The sequence below is a fragment of the Strigops habroptila genome, chromosome 2 (assembly GCF_004027225.2).
Source record: "Strigops habroptila isolate Jane chromosome 2, bStrHab1.2.pri, whole genome shotgun sequence".
Taxonomy (NCBI): Eukaryota; Metazoa; Chordata; class Aves; order Psittaciformes; family Psittacidae; genus Strigops; species Strigops habroptila.
In genome coordinates, this window is record NC_044278.2 from 99,436,897 (window position 1) to 99,454,445 (window position 17,549).

The 17,549-nt window shown below is 35.0% G+C and overlaps 1 protein-coding gene across 7 annotated transcripts in view; it reads right to left on the minus strand.

Annotated features, from left to right (window-relative positions):
• NBEA (neurobeachin) overlaps positions 1-17,549 on the minus strand; it is a 508,722-nt gene that overhangs the window by 288,439 nt on the left and 202,734 nt on the right. For all 7 annotated transcript variants that reach the window (XM_030475974.1, XM_030475972.1, XM_030475969.1 and 4 more), the window contains one exon: positions 10,911-11,349. In XM_030475974.1, the coding sequence (XP_030331834.1) occupies positions 10,911-11,349 (439 nt within the window). The remainder of the gene's footprint in view (positions 1-10,910; positions 11,350-17,549) is intronic.

A 17,549-nucleotide genomic window follows, 5' to 3' on the forward strand; every position in this document is an offset into this window, starting at 1 on the left:
TAAAGTTTAAAAAGCAGACTTGAGAAATTGAAGCTTTTAAGGAGAGAAAAGGGCTTTCATACAAAAAGTCTGACGTAATATATATATACAACACTGCATTCAAACACACACATTCTCAGCTAATCTTCAACCACTCTTTTTTTTTAAATCTCACAGCTAAAAGACTGGCTATATGTGTTAAAAGGGAAGAAGAAAGAAAATATTACAGAGACATTTAATTAACATTTTTTCAGCGCTGGAGTGCTGTCATACCGCAGACAACTACATTTACAGTTTTCCATTTAATATTTCTATGTATCTATAAAAACTGCTCCTAAAAGGTCTATTTCAGTAGAAAAACTGAGGGGAGAAAAAAAAAAACCCAGAAAAAATTATTTCTGTAAATGTTAAAAAATACTTTTCCATCATAATACATATATTTTCTGGTAAAACACATAAAAATTAATCATTGTGATCAAAGAAAAAAGCAAGAAAATGTAACTAATTATGGTAATAGGTACACTTTGGTGTAAATATGATGGCACATGATGGATCAAAATGTGTAGAACAAATTTTACAGTAATGTGGTTTGTTCATTTATTTCTAAATCCTTGGTCTCCCTAGATTTTGAAGACTGGTGATGTAAATTGTCTTGATGATGCCATTGCTAGAATTATATACAAGTGTTGGGTTTTGTGATATCCTCTTATATGATCTCAGTGTACAGAACTGCAATTTTTTTTCTCCCTCTTTTGGAGGGGTAGCCGTGCCGGTTGTTGCCTCTGTATTCTGAACAATAGCTTTACCACCACCCTGATGCAGGTACTATGAGAAATGTAATTCTGGGCGTATTGATGGTTTTCTGTCCTCTTCCATTTATATTAGAAGAAGATGAGTTTGCACAATGCAGTAATCGATTAAGATACGTGACCCTAAAATAATTGCTTTTGACTGTAGTTAATAATCTCTTACAATTTTTGCTGATATGAAGTGTTTACATAGCAGCAGCTACAGGTTAATAAAGCCAGGTCTACATGGGTTATACTAATCTGTTCCATAATGCCATGAAATTTCCTAAAATTAGCTCCTATCCACACACAAATATCTCTACCTCACTTAATAATTCAACCAAATACTTGAGTTCTGGTTGTTTAGAAATATCAAGTAAGTACTCAAGAGCAGAGCTCCTGTAGTGCCATAGAAATACAAAAAGAAATTAGGATTTGTACCTTAAGTGGGATCATCTCCCGGTTATATTAATTTAATAAGAGAACTACAATCATTACCTACAGTGTAGAGAACTGCAATAGAAAGGCGAAGATTGGTGTGAATGAAGAATGAATGGGAATATTTAGGCGATGAAACACAAGAAGGAACAACAGCAGGAAAAGGCATCTTAGACCGGCCTACACTGATGGCACATAAACTATCAGGTCATCAAGCCACAGGTATGTGTGTAGCTTCAAAAGATAACCGGACCTTGGAGACAAAACCAGTGAACAGTGATGACTCAAGGAGGTGTGGGAAGACAGAGAGACTGCTGGCAGCTCCATAAGGATTTACCTTATGGAGCCAACCTATGAAAAATAGTTGCCAAACTATGAAGGACCCAGAAGATGTGAGGAATATTTGACAGCTGGTGTCCTATGACATTGCAACAGATCCTGGACCTAACATCTGGACACAAGCATGGGGGGTGCCTGATTGCTGGACTGACTCCTTAGACACACCCCCATTCTAATATTTACAAAAGTGAGACAGAGTGAGATCTGTTTTGGTTTGGGTTTTAAGTAAAATAATTTTTCCCTCCTCTAAGGTCTGGTATTGGTATCTGATAAATTGCTGATACAATTCCTGCAAAAGTATTTCCTATTTTCCCGCTACTTTTCCAAAGAAGATGAAGCTAAATTCAAGGTTTGCCTCCTTACTTTCAGACAGCTCACTGGCCTTTCAGAGTATCCAAAAGCCAACCCAACTTTCCACAGCAAAGACCACATACGTCAACTTAACTTCTCAGATGTAACAGAATCATGGAATAGTTGGGGTTGGAAGGGACCTTTAAAGGTCACCTAGTCCAACCTCCAAATGTACTGGCCTCCTATAAAGGCAAAAACTCTTTTCTCAAGAGTGTAGTTTAAGACTGACAATCATCTCCTGTAGCAGGAAAGGACAATCCTGCCTAGATCCCACAGGTACTAATGCTTTACATATGGTTGACAGTGTTTTGTAAGTCTGATTCAGGACATTAAGACAGGTCAAGGGTTGTCAAATTACAAGTTATCAAGAAACATCAAGAGAAACCTCTCTACTATAAGGACAGGCAAAATGAGCGATACACTATCATCGCAGACTGAAAGAAAATGCAGCTTTCTGACGTGTCATACATGGTGACCTTGTCAAAATGTGTCATTCCTATTGATAAAACAAAATATAGCAAGTGAATACAGAATGACATTCAGTTGATGGAGACTGAAAAACTACATGAACAGCACAATAGAGTGGTCAAAAATGTGCAAAAGAATCAGAGGAACAGCAGAACAAGAAAGGTGAAAGAGGATGACTGACTGCTTTCAAGTAAAAATCCTCTTCTTTTAACAAATCAGACCACTCCAACAGCATATTTGGTGAAAAAAGGCAAATCAAAACAAACCAAATTTATCAAGGAAGTATAGCTATTTACCTGAGCACAATATGAATGGAGGAAAGAATTTAAAATTATAGATACCTTACATGTATCTGTCAGTCATTCATGAATTTTTTGCATGGAGGAAAAGAAATCTACAGACTAGAAGAAAATGTACACTTCCATCCTTTCATTTTAGGCCTTGTTTCACACAACCTATTTTAGACTTCCTAAATGTTCCAAACTGATCCACATTCTTCTGAATCACATCATCAGGGATTCAAACGATCCCTGATGATTTAGTCAGCAAAAGCTTAGTAGTAATTGGCTGTAGAAACTGATTTTATTGCTCTTTTCAGTGGGTGATTTACAATTCTACAGAGAATTGTGACTACTAATCTCTACTCTGTTACTCTACGGGTATCCTTCTCAAACTGTAAACTAAGCCTGAAGTCATCGTAATTCATATCATGCCTAAGATGAGTGTCATTGGTTCAACCTGCATACTATTTATGTATTGCTGGTTTGTAGCAAATGGCTACAGGATTCTTCTGGGGTTTAGAAATTTGCATGAAATAACTGGATAGAAAAATAATACTATCAACGTGCTGAACTGGAAAAAGAGAAGATGGAAATTAAAAAAATATTTTCTCAAATTAACTTTCCTTAAAAATATAGCTACCCAGTGCTGATAACAGACAAATTCGGTGATGTTGCACTATATCTTCTCTCTCTTTCTCTGTGATCCACATTCTGTATCTCTTCTACATTGAAAATTTAAAGGCCTTCCAACCTAATCACTCTGGTCAACCAAGAGGTCAGAGATAAGCCTCCAATACTGGATGTCTTGTGCTATGTATCTGAGCAGCGGCAATTAAATTAGAATAACTTTACCAGCTCTTCTGGGATATGTGAAACCTCTTAAGGCTGAATTAATATTCTTGCTCCTCCTTCCCTCCCCCATGACAGCAGAAAGAAGGAGTATTTTAAAGAAGTGCTCTTCAAAAAGCAGTATAGGCTTCAGGCAAATGTTTTAGAGAAGTACTCTGTGTCAAACTGCAACTTCTACCAGTTGTTTCAGAAGAATTCACAGTAGAAAATGAGGGACAATTTGTCTGCTATATTACATGTTACCTTGTTCCTACAGCTAGATTCATTTAATCTCTGAAAAGAAAGCTTAGTATTTCTTCTCTGAAAGTTATTCATATTCTTCATACCTATGTACATGTCCAGTCCTTTATGAAACATGTATATTGGTGACTACCCACTGTCCTTTTTGATTTCAGCCCCAGACTGTGATTTGAGTGTGTAACAAGTGATTGTTAGTATGTACTAACAATATATTTTGAATCCTACTTTAGACAACCTTCTATTAGGCTGATTGCATTAAGATTTATCTGAAATGAAGGAAGAAAGACATAACTGAGAGTCAACAGCCATGGAGAAGAAAAACTGGAATAAAAAAATGTGAGGTATACTGAACAGATATGGAAGACTCACAGAAGGATATAATCTTTGAGACTTATGCAAATGAAACATAGTTTCAGCATTAGTGCTGAATGTCAGTTGTTACAGATTCTGTCAATCATATTATACCATACATTCATCAAAACATCCAAATCTTAAAGTACATAAAATGATCCTAATCTACTAAACACAAATTGCTTGTTTCTAAATAGAAGAAAATGAATAATCTCTGGTGTGATTTTAGGACAAGAACATAAAGACCACTGATTTTCCCTCCTAGATCAAGCTGGAGAGTATTTACCCTCAATGAAATTCTCAGTTACTAGTACCTCCTTTGCATTCAGGACAAATTAGCTCAAGCATCTAAAATGATCTAAAATACTGACAAGAAACAAGGAAAAACTGTAAGAGATAAAAAAGCTAACTATCAAGAAAGATGAATGGTCTTGGCTGAACAGAGAAATTGGAAATACTGGAAATCTAATAAGCTTGAATAATGTGAATACAGTATAAGTGAAAATGTCACACATTAAATGCCGCAAACAACATTGAATAAAGAAAAAACATAAAAAACCTATCAGTATAAATTATAGACTGGGGATGGGTAATCCTGCACATATGATGCAAACAAATAAAAAAAAGCAGAGCTAAAAACCAGCAGTCCTGTAAAAGTCAATACAGCTTTAACAGTGCTTTTACAGAGGCCTATTTGGATGAAAAAGCAAGACAAAAATCCAGTACAATTTTCACCTGTATATCCAGTAAGTAATACTAGAGAGCAGAGACACACTGGTTTCTCCTGATAAAACATACATAAAACTTCAGTTGAGATATACAGCTCCATGCATATGAATATGAAAAGATGCACAAAACATGGGTTATAACAGGAGTTTTGAAAGAGCTACCTTTGTACAGATTGCTAAATGATGGACAAGAGGAATACAATTACAGCTTGATGAAAAAACCCGAGGGTTAATATACCCAATTTCAGATGAATTTGCTCTAAACGAACAGCTGAGGTGGAGATGCACTTCCACCTTCTCCCCCATTTTATTCAGTGAATTAGTGGTTAATACACTCTCTAGGAGTACAGACAATGCAACTCCAATTCCCTTCTCTGTCTAACAGGACCTGAAACCGTACCTCCCATTCTCTGCAGTGCATTTTAACTGCTCCCTTAGAAAAGATAGTCTAGAGAAGAGCTCTCAAGTCTTTCCTTTGGACCACAATTTCCACTGCACAAAGATGAGTAAAATTATTGAAAGTGAACAGAATCCGAGATGAGTCACTTAATTCCCACACTACTGATTAGTTTGTTCATTCACATATCTACAAAATACTGTGATACCCAAAGTATGCAATGACTAAGTACAGACGGCACCTGTCACTGTCCCTTCCTGATTCACGGGAAAGGTGCTCTGTTTTCTCCAATTATTTTTCATTATGAACTTTAAAAAGTAATCTTTTCTGTTGGGAGAATAATAAGCCGTACTTATTCGTAGTTCATTTTTATTACGTTGTCAGGAAAATCAAATCTATTTTTCAGCAATCATCTTTTGAAGAATCTAATGACTGTAAAAGGAATATAACCTCCCAGTTTATCTATTTTATTTCAATGACTGTGTAAACCAGAGAATATAAATATAATATAATATAATATAATAATATAATATAATATAATATAATATAATATAATATAATATAATATAATATAATATAATATAATATAATATAATATAATATAATATAATATAATAATATAATATAATATAATATAATAAATATGATATAATATAATGTGGGCAATAATAAAACAAATATTGAACCTTTCTATTTGAACCTTCGGTGCTCTTCTCTTACAGTTCTTGTCTGTTTATACTAGTAAAAACACACATATTTTCTGAGTAGTCCTTCTAAATACAGCCTACATACATTAAACACACTAAACATACTTTCTGAAGACCTTCTTTCTCTGTACTAATTGGCATGTATCAGCCCTGGTTGGATTTTGCAAGATGTCCACCTTTGCTAGCATACAGATGTTTTTAAAACTGGCCCCAAGGACCTACTATGGGGAGAAAAAAAAACCCTAAATCCAAAAACCCAAGACTATAACACTTCAGAAGTGTGTCCTCCAAAATATTTCAAAATATGCTTGTAAAGACTTCACTGAGCATATAAACTATGCAAACCCATAGTACTCCAATTTATGAAGTGGTAATGGATTAAAAGGGAATAAGGTATTAAATAGCAGCAAAAATAACTGATCTCCTTTCCAGGATCTCAAGGTTTTCGGCTTATGCAAGCATGTTTCCTACTGAAGTAATTCAGTTAAGTACAGAAAATATATGCAAATTACCTTTGAAAAAATAATGAGACAAAAAACCCACAAGCACTCTCAATTTCAGTAATAGCACCCCTCTAAAAACTCTCTACTAGAAAAAAGGAGAGTGGAGCAAATGTAAGCTTCAGAATGCAGTACTGGGTAGAATCACAAATAAATTCACAAACGTTAATGGTCTAGGTTGCATCTAGTGGGACAAATGCAAATTTACAAAAAAATAGAAACAAGAAATCCTCAAACCCCAAAAATCAGTAATGGGGACTGATTTTTGTCAGACAAAAGATGCGAAGGCAAAAAGGAATTATTGGTGAGTTATGCTCCATTAGTTACAAATGTAGGTGAAATAACCCTTTGTGTTTGCTTGTCAACCTGGATGCTATTTTCAAGGAATTCAGTCTGATGTTAAAAGACATGTCATAACTTTGAGGATCCAGGCTCCAGCATCCCAGAAATCTGTTTATATAGCTCATAATGTAATTACAGCTGCCTTAAGACAGATGAGGCAGAAGGCAGGGATATATTGAAAACTAATTGAAAAATGCAGTTGTCCAGAAGCACTTGTGGGGAAGAGGTCTCTGAAAAGCTGCTCAAAGCTTCAGAGTTTGAAGTGAAATTTTTGATGTTGTCACTCTCAATCTATTGAAGAGCTGACAGACAATCAAACCCGTCTGGCTGGCTGGCAGCTCATTTTGCTGGCAGGTGGCAAACAATTAGACACACCAATTTGTGCCTCCTGATGACATTAAAGCATGAAACTAAGTTGTATGCAGGGCCTAGTGATTTGTGTGAAAGCATTTCAAAAATAATACTCTTTGCCGTGGCAACTCATTTCAGACTGCCACCTCCCATTATGGCTTTGAGCAGTGAAGACGACAGACTTGAGTTACGTGTGGTGCAAGGCCGCTTCTGTTCAATCCGTCATCAGCGCCCCCGGAGACCTCAATCCCCTCCTTTCATCAATATCACCTCATCATTTACATTCGATAGTACTTGAACTGCTGCATACATTAACTGCACACCAAGTCCTACTTGATAAAACACGTTGGCCACATTTTCTGCTTTTATATTTCATTTTTGACTGAACAAATACTACAGAAATATACACTGTAGCCTATCACACGACTCTTACGAAGATACTAGCAATGTACAATTAAAAGAATACACAGAGCAAAACACAGCACATTAAATGATAAAATATAGAATTCTTAACTTCAATTCTATTTACAGGAGTTTGCTTTATGTGGTATTTACCTATATGTGAGATCAGTGATTACAGTTAGAGAAATATCTTTAAAACAACAAGGATACTATTATTTTTTCTATTAATTACCTCAACTCTTCTTCCACAAGGGACTCAGCCATCCAAATGCAAAAATAAAATAAAAAAAGTCTAGCCTCATAAGGACTAAGAATACCATTCGATTAAGGTGAAAAATACACTTCTCTAACCTAGATTTGCTTATAAATATGGAATCACTGTATATATTTTATAAAAACTGAAACAAATAAAACCTGACAAAACAATACACTCTATTGCTCAAGATTCTCTAGAGAGAATAAACATGACCAATAGCTGCATGCTCAGTGAAGTACCAAAAGCTCCATAACTCCAGCAACAAAAGATCCTACAGAAATATGTTCCACAGGGATAGCGTTTGCCTTCAAAAAATATGCAGTGTATATTATTTGTTGTTTTATATCAGTAAACACAATTATATTTACATGAACAAGTACAGAAAAACAATCGTAATTTTTTTCAGTCTTTCAATGATAATTGGGACACTATCAGCAACGCAAAATGTTAATAAACCACCACAAGCTAAAATTCATGTTGCTTTCTCAATTACTATTTTAATTAATTCTAATATTATTTCAAAACACTATTCAAAGTTTTTTTGAAAAAAAAAAGCAACACCACCACCCATCTTTTGCCTCATGGTCAAGTAAGTACTTTGAAAATATAAGCAAACTGCATAGAGAAATATTTGCCTGAACAATGGTCACCATTCAGTAATGTTGCCGTGAGGTGCAACCAGACAGTTGATATACTGTGGACTACGAACATCAGTATTTTTATCACAATGCCCACAGTTTTAATACCATTCATTTAGTTGAAGGAAAGAATTTAACACTTCCTGATCTTCTTCCTGAACCTGCCAATTTTCCCTTCCTAGTTGTTTGCTATATTAAAAAGCATGATCTACCTTACTCTCCAAAATCAGACAGTAGGATTATCTACTTAAGAGAAACAAAATATCCCAATAAAATGGATGTAAAGGAGTCTTCTTTTGCTTAACTTTAACAATTACCACTTGTTTTGCTGAAGAAGTAAACAAAGCCAAGGGATGAAAGGGTACAACATATGCTACTAAGATACAAACACAGCTGTACACTTTGTACAGGAAATCATGGAATCACAACTTGGTCAGCAGGGTAATGGGATAGGGGGAAAAAGGTATCACTAAACCTTGTGGCTCCTAAGCAAATTTTTAAGTATAAAATGCCTATCAAAATCTATAAACTCTAGACATGAAGCACTTCTCAAGTAATTCCATAATTCTGTATTAGCAACTACTAATAATGATGTTCAAAATGTACATGCAGTCACATCATTGCAAGAAGAATCTAATGGAGGTGCTCACACTAAATACAGATTATGGCCAACCTTCTGCAGCCCTTTAGAGTTTTTAATGCTTTCTTATAAAGCTATAACTTAGAAATGCAGAATAAAACTCATCAACCACTTTGATGTTAAGTTCCTTCTAACGATGACAAAGGCATCTCATGAGGTGGCATGCTCCATTTTAATTTAGGTGTCTAACATTTTGTGAATTAAAAACAATCCTCTGAATGAAGTATTTTTCTTAATCGACCCAGTTAGAAATCTAGCTGAATAGGTTCAACTAAAGTAACCTTTTGGTGGTTGCAGTTAGCTGTATTAAATCTACACACAGCACAAATTTTTGCAGTGTTTAATGTACAAGCATGCATTCTGGAATATAATGGTTCCTCATAGAGGAAAAGGAAAAAATCCTAACTATATAGGAAAAAAAGTATTTTTCACATCACATTGAAGTCACTCTAAAATCAAAACATGCAGACTGATGAACAAAAAATAGCCTATTAATGAAAAGGGTGCTAAATGAGCTTTCTCTGGAATGGCCTTAAGACCTGAAGTATTATTAAAAAGGGACATATCCAATGCTTCTAAAGCACATTTCTCTTTTCCTATCTTGATCCAATCTTCTTTTTTACAACAGATGCTATTCTGTTTATTTAATTATTTCAGAAAAGCAGCCTCAGTCCTTATATATATATAGACTAAAAAGCATCAGCTTTTCTATGGAATTTCAAATGCAAAATTGTTTCTTCACTTTCAGTCTGAAATTCTGATGTATCTTCTTGTACTTTAGTGTTTACATTATATTCAAAACATTCCTCGCACATTGTTTTTCTTAAGACTTTAACAAAGACATTTCTGACATTTTTGCAGGCTTTCTGTAAGTGCAGATGGATTTTTCTCATAAATCACAACAGCCATTTTCTTGTTTTTTTTAATTCCCCCAGGATTTTAATTCTTGTACCTGCATGATGAACTAATGTATTCCTACAAATCTGTTTAAAATTTTGAGACATGTTTTACCATATTTTTGAGTTAAGTCTTGATTCCATTTTTTACCTTTTAAAAAGATTTTTATGAAGAAACCGCAGGGAACTTGTCATACTGGAAAATGTAACCACAGCACCACTCATAACATTAGTTCTTTGCACAGGTTAAGATTGAACCCACAATGGATCAGGTTACCCTTTTTCTGGAAGGATGTTATCAATTGCACATCTTATCGCAACTTCTATGTTCAGGATAACTGAGATGGACTGGACTTTTAAAGAAAAGTATATTCATTAGAAACTGGGAAGCTACAGACTAAAAAGAGAAACAAAGGACTCTGTGGAAATGTTTAGCAGTTTATTTTTAAACACTAACTTTTGAGCATATTTGCTGTTTAAAGAGCTAAAAGAAAACTGGTTTCCGCCATGACCATGCAATTTTCCATGGTCAAAACATTTCAGTACCAGAAAACAGTACAATGATGGATCCAATTAAGATTTAAGCCTTTGAAAGAATATTCGATCGAATTTCTGCACAGTCTGTTCTATATCAACAGATATTACCCCTCCTCCTCACTAAAATGCTTTTAACTAAAATGTTTTAAAGGAAAAAAAGATTTTATTGCAAAAATATTTCTTTACAACAGGCTTGTTTTCCAAGTGCCTCGTAGAGTTTTATTCACTGTTGACAGAGAAAAACAAGGTGAATTACTTTTCTCTATACTATATGGTCCATTTTGGTAATACAGTAAAGGAGAAGTAATGCAGCTGGTTTTTAACAGTCTAATATAAACCAATAGAATAACCACGTTAAAAAAAAAATAAAAAAAAAAAACCCTTCAAACTTCTGAATTACATCAATATAAAATAATGAATCCAGCCATATACCTGTCAAATGAGTGAAACTGCATGGGAAGAATAGCCTGAGCTTCTCTCTTCAGTGCAGGATCTGGGTAAGGGATCGGATCCGGACCACATTCTGCAATTTCAACAGGGGCTGCTACAAGACTTTTCAGTATTTCCTTGACATTGATGCCTTTACTTTGGCTGATACTGGATATCGATGATGCAGGCTTCAACATTTCACTGGGGCTTTCTGTTAAGCTCTCCTGAGATTTCTTCACTTCCGAAGACAAAGTAGACAACAGCTCGCTCATAGCATCAGGGCCTGTGCTGGTCTCCAAGTCTGTTCCATTCAAAATGTTGGGCATCTGTTCATCTCCAATCCCGGAATCTGTATGAGGAATAGAGCTTTCCAACTGAATATCTTCAACTGGTGTCGGTGTTTCTTTATCTTTGATATTTTCTGGAAATACAGTTGGTGTCTCTGCAGTGAAATAGAGATTATGAACAATATTTATAATTTAGATTGATTTTTTTCCCCTAAAAATATGATCATAAGGTTTTACAACACAGAAAAGTGTTAGAAAGCCCACAAATCTTAGTAGATTAAACCTTAAAAACTCATTTTACATACAAAACATTTTGCTTTCCACAGCTGTTTGGCATATATAAAGGCTTGGGAGAGGGAGCCCAAAGTTGCATTATGCAAGCTCAGTGACATTTAGAAATTACAGCCCACTACTGACACACTAATCAAACAGCAAAATACTGCCAGCAAAAACAACATTAAAAATCATAACCTTTTGACTGCATATCTGTATGATCTGTTAGACTATTCAAGAGAAAACTGCAATCACTTATGCTTTAGGATTACTACAAAATTTAGGGATTTTGTTTCTGCCAGCAAATATTAAGCTTGCATTCAAAAGAAAACTACTACAGCTTTTGTTTGTTTTGTCTTTTTTTAAAATATGCATCATACTCATTTTTACACATAATTATATTGAACACAAATGTATTTATACATCAATGATAAAAATAAGTGTTCTTGTTGATTCTTTACATAACTCCCACTTCCCTGCAAAAGGTAAAATTCTTTAATTCTTTCAGGTAAATGTTAAGAACAAATAAACACAGCATTATAGAGACAGGCAAGCGAAATCTGTTGAGTCTGGAACATTTCCAGATTGAAATGGACTCTACAACATCTTGTAACTGAGAAAAGTGTACCTCTATTAATTACTTCAGTGAAACAGTCACAAGACCTTCATTAAATAAGAATAATCTGCTCTGCTTAGTGAAAAGTTAGAGTTGCGAATAACTTCGATATTCATATTTTTGGCTACATGTTTTTAGAGCAACAGACTGTAGCTATTTTTAATGACAAAAAGCTTGCACTCAAGCCGAGATTTAAATTTATTTTCAAACTATCTTACTTTCATTGGATCACCTCTCTTGATTATAAAATTTAGCTGGCTTCTGTATGAAATAGGACAGTTTTGGGTTTTTTTTTTTGATGGTGCTGATACAGCAATTTAGATATTATACAAAATACTTTACAACATCCTTCGATGAAGCCCTGCCCTTCTAAATATTACAAATTTATTACCAATTGTTTAATACAATGAGGTGTAAAATATCTACATATTTACCACATGGACATAAGTTGTGTGTGTGTGCATGTGCACATAAAAAAATTCTATATAAGATTATTTATGTGTTTGAACTAATGGTAGCGTAAACCTCTTCATGTATAAGTATTAACAAACAGATATAGATAAAACAGAAGAGGCTTCTAAAAATACAAAGCAGAATAACCCATTATAAGGAGTATTGCTTTCTTCTTTTAACAGCCATAAAGGCTGAAGCCACTTCCTTCTTCTCTTTCTCCTAAGTGCCTTAAACACATCTTATCAAATAGATATGAGCCCTGCTTTGTGAAGCAGGAAGTAGAAACTGGATTTATGAGCTGCATAAAATGCATTTAGCATCTGCCAGGTCAGGAAGTAAAAAATCCTTATCTACTTAGTACTGCCTATATTTGGCACAGAAGGACATCTGATCCACAGCATGATCCTAATGATTTTTATGCTTCTTTGTCTCTTTAAACTTCACCCATACAAAGACAACACTTCTCAGCTGAAGGGAAGAGTAGGACTAGACTGTCAATCAAGCACCCTTGTAATGTATGGTAAGTAAAATAGCATAATGTTCCATTATTATGTAAATGAAAAGAGGGCACTGGAAAAAGAACATGGTCCACTACACGGTGAAGTTAGAGTACGCCTACTCTCAATTTTTATTAAGGTCAACAATGTTGGACAGAAAGCTAAAGACAGGAAAGCTACTAGAAATGCAGTTGTGGAAATTCAAATACGCAAATTAAATGTATTAAAATAATGAGAATGAATGGACTCCAAGGCAATTTTGAAAGAAACAGTCTCTGAAATTACTGGTGTAGTAGCAAGTACTTTTGCCAAACAGGTATGTGGAGACAGCAACACACAACTGGAGAAAACCACACATGGTTTCCTTTTTTAAGAAAGGGGAAAAAATGATCTGGACAACTGCAAACCTTCAACAGCAAGACAGATACAGGATTTATTTTGGAGTAAAGATAGTAATGGAATGGAAGAAGATAGATTACAAAATGGCTTTGCTAAAAGAGCTTTTTAAATATTTATTGCTCAAAGAAAATAAGAGCCAATGTAGTAAAATTCAGTAAAGCTGGGTTGTTACAACAGATAATAATTTAGTCAGGAGAACCTAGAAATTAATAGAATGTGGGAAAAGAAACTGAGTAAGAAGGAGCCAACAAATAGTTCCAAAAGAAAAAAAACATCAGACAGAGAAACTACCATGGGAGTTATCTTGTTTAAAATTTTAATAAAGATTTGAGGCTTAAAAGTAAAAACATTCCAGTGAAATATGCTGATGACAAAGTTACAAGGTACAACTGACAGCCACAGAAGGATGATTATAAGAAGGCATTATGGCAGAACTGCAAATTACATGTAATAATGAAAAGCTATGCATCCAGTGACTAACACAAAGATTCCCATTATAACTGGAATTCATCAACTGGAAATGACTGAAGAGAAAAACCTGGATATATCAGTCCCTGGGTAACAATTCAGTTACCAGCACAGTACTGACATAGAAAAGGAAAACACGATTCCAAACTTTTCCAAAGAAATAGTTCCTGCAACACTTAAGTATTAATGGCATTAGAGAAGGCTTTGGTAGGGTTCATTATGAAATACTGTGTACGCTGTTATATTTGAGAAAGATGGAAGTGCCATTATGGAGATCCACAGTGATCTACTGTTGCAGAAAAAAAAGGGTTTGGCTGATATAGTCTGGCTAAACTAATACTGAGAAGGTACACAACAGCTTTTCTACATGTATTTTCAGGATGTGTACACCGAAAAAAAAAAAAAAGAAAAAAAAAAAAGATTTAAACTGCATGGAAGAGTTGGCATGAGAAAAACTGAGTTGAAGTGACAGCTATCAATATGGAATTAAGATTCTGGGATAGTTTTCCAGTCAGAGTAGCAGGTTCAAAAAACAGAACCAATTTCAAGACACTATAAATAGGACTGTACTTAATTACTCAGCAGGTGCCTTATAATCCTTTGTTCTCAAATGAGAATAAAATGTCTAGGTGATTGCACCATTTGAAGTTAAAAATGGAAGGAAAATTAAATCCATGGATATAAAATTTAGATATGACATACTATAGAATGCATAACACTAACTAAAATTATATAGGGAAAAAATATCAAGAGAAGTTATTCTATATACAGTTAAGTTTATGAATACTCGATTTCCACAGAAATCAGATTTGTATCTTTACTTTTCTTACTGTGCCTCCAGTACCTAATATGAATATGCTGCACTAAGTCAATTAAGCTTAGTCCGATTTATGACTATGAACAACAATCTCTAAAACCTACCTAAATCCAATGCACTAACTCTCATTTTTAAAACATCAAGCAAGCTAAATGAATAAGGATTTAAAAGGTCCGATTTACCTTTTCTAAATCAAAGGAAAATAAACTCGGAATAGATAAAACTGGTAATAACTATCACTCAAATAAGAATAGTAGCAATTAAGTATTTGTGAAATTAAGATAAATATGTCTGAAAAGATGTATTATAAGACGTTCTGGATCAGCATTATTATTAGTATTACTTTATGTAAATTATAAACTTAGCATGGGTCACGAAACCCAACCAGTTTTAGTCACAAACTACACTGCTACACTGCATAGCCACAAGTTTTATTCTGTGTTCATTTATACTGTGTCACAGCACTTCTGTTGCCTTCACAATTCAGGAATAAAGAATACTGCTTCATAAAGTTACTTAGAAGAATCTTAAACCAGTAACACATATGCGTTTATAAAAATCCTAAACACTCAAAACTTAGCAAAATGATAAACATGAACAGAAGCAAAAATGTAACTGATTGCATCTGTCTAAGTTATAACATTGTGACAGTAAGCCTGTAAATTTTCAGCAAACCTCATCAGTTTTCTGCAGCACAAGGCCATGTCAGTAGACAAAGCACAAACATTACTAGATCTAGTGATCTTAACCCTGTCAGAAATAGGCAGTTGGAAGCCAGATGCCTCCTTCTTACTGTTTTTCATTGCAACTAATGAGTTCATCTACTACATTATGGGAAAAATATGGGCTTAAGTTAACTAAATGACATATTGTATATCTGGTGACCTCATCCGTCATGCTCCTTCCCTAAAATATCTTGTTTGCTTGTGATTTATGAAGTGTATTGTAATTGTTTTAACCTACTGAGTTACCTAAAAAGCACTGCTTCCATATGCCTAAAAATACAAAAAAACCCCATGTTTATTAATCTGAGATTTTTCATATCTGTGGAAACGATATACAATTTTGCCATTTTAAGAAATGGCAACACGAAATATTCTGCTTTTAATCTTTACTTACTTAAAAAAAGGAAAAACTGTGTGTATATTCCTGTGCTCTTTTTTTTTAGTTTTAATTACATTAAATCTCCCTACTAGATAAAAATCAGCTGAAAATTTTCAAAAGTAAAAAAAGTATGAAAATTATGATTTTTAACTGCTTACAATATGGCTGAAAATTTACTTGAAAGTCATGCTATCCCAAATCAATGCCAAATTTCTGCTGCAAACAATACAGCAGCACTTAGCAATGAATGGTTTGGGACATTCTTGATATAGGAGCTGCTGCCACCTTTCAGTCTGCATGTCAAGCGTTTAGGGGGGTTGGAACTAGATGATCCTTAAGGTCCCTTCCAACCCAAACCATTCTGTGATTCTATGATTCTATGATTCTACAATTCTACGATTCTACATGCACTGGAAAATTTATGAGTTGCTTTCTGAATAGGTATCTTGAGGCATTGATAATAACCTTACTAGCTGCCTTTTATATACCCCTTTGTTGTATTCTATGAACTTTCAGGGACAGTACACTACAAGCTGAAATGCTTTCAATCCATCCAGGCAGTGATATCATAGCTTCCTCCACAGGTGGCAGAGTCAACTAATCAATTCCTAAGCTCTAGGTTATAAAGAGAGAGTGAAAAATCTCTTCCTAGCAACATCAATCTACTAGCTATCATATATGAGAAGCAGCACAATTAAAATTGTGATAAGAAACAAAGTATGGCGACAAAATCAAACAGTAATAAGGGTTTGATTTAATAGTACACTGAAAGGAGCAACCAAGAGTGGAGTTGCAATGGAAATGTCCTCAGAGGCTGAGGCACAACAGTGAGAAGAATCACCCTAAAAGAAACAGTAAGATGCCAAGCTGCTGTGTATCTACTCAGGACCTTTTGTCCTGTTGGCATTTCTATTTCTGTGTGAAAGTTATAAAAACATAAGAGGAAAAATTCCCTGTATAGTCATCCTGGCCATGGCCCACAATGTACACTCATTCTGGCAGCCTGGCCAGTATTACTCACAATAGCTATGCATTAATTGGCAAAGAAGTTGGCCGTGCTCCACTAATGGAGTTCATGGGCTTCTGTTATTTCTGAGGCAAGGCTATCTGAGCCACACTGACTTTTATTTTGCAGAACTCATTTGCTGTTCTAAAATTTTTTAAGCATTTTTTTAAGTAAACAAACAAACAACCCAAACAAACAAGGAAAAAGAGACTGGCTTAGGGTTCCTATTTGTCACTTTTGCACTATCAGGCTTTCATCTAGAAAAACATTTGATAAATGCAGCCTGCATTTAGCCTGCATCTGTTATTCAGTCAGACCATTTATCCAGGTTTCTGAAATTCCTGCCAGACCAAAAGCTGGCCCTTTTCTTCTGCAAGGGTAGCAATGCAACAGCATGGATCCAGTTGTCTGTCTAACAGAGTGCCACTAATTGTGCACATGAAGAGGTGGAAGTAGAGCGCATGCCATGGCAGCATCTGTCTGCAAAGAATAAAAGCCACAAGCAGGGATACCCCAGGGCTCTGACATGAATGGCTGGAGGCCTGAGGAACACAGCTGAAAACTGGGGGACTGGGGAAGGTCAGATATGAAAGAGTCTTGGGTGGGTTGGCAATTGGAAGGGAGCAGTCTTGAGACAGCAGAATTAAGACAGAGGGTTGGGAATCTCCTTTTAACTGGAGTGGATTTGCGAGGAGAAAGGATGTAGCTCCAGACTAGGAAAA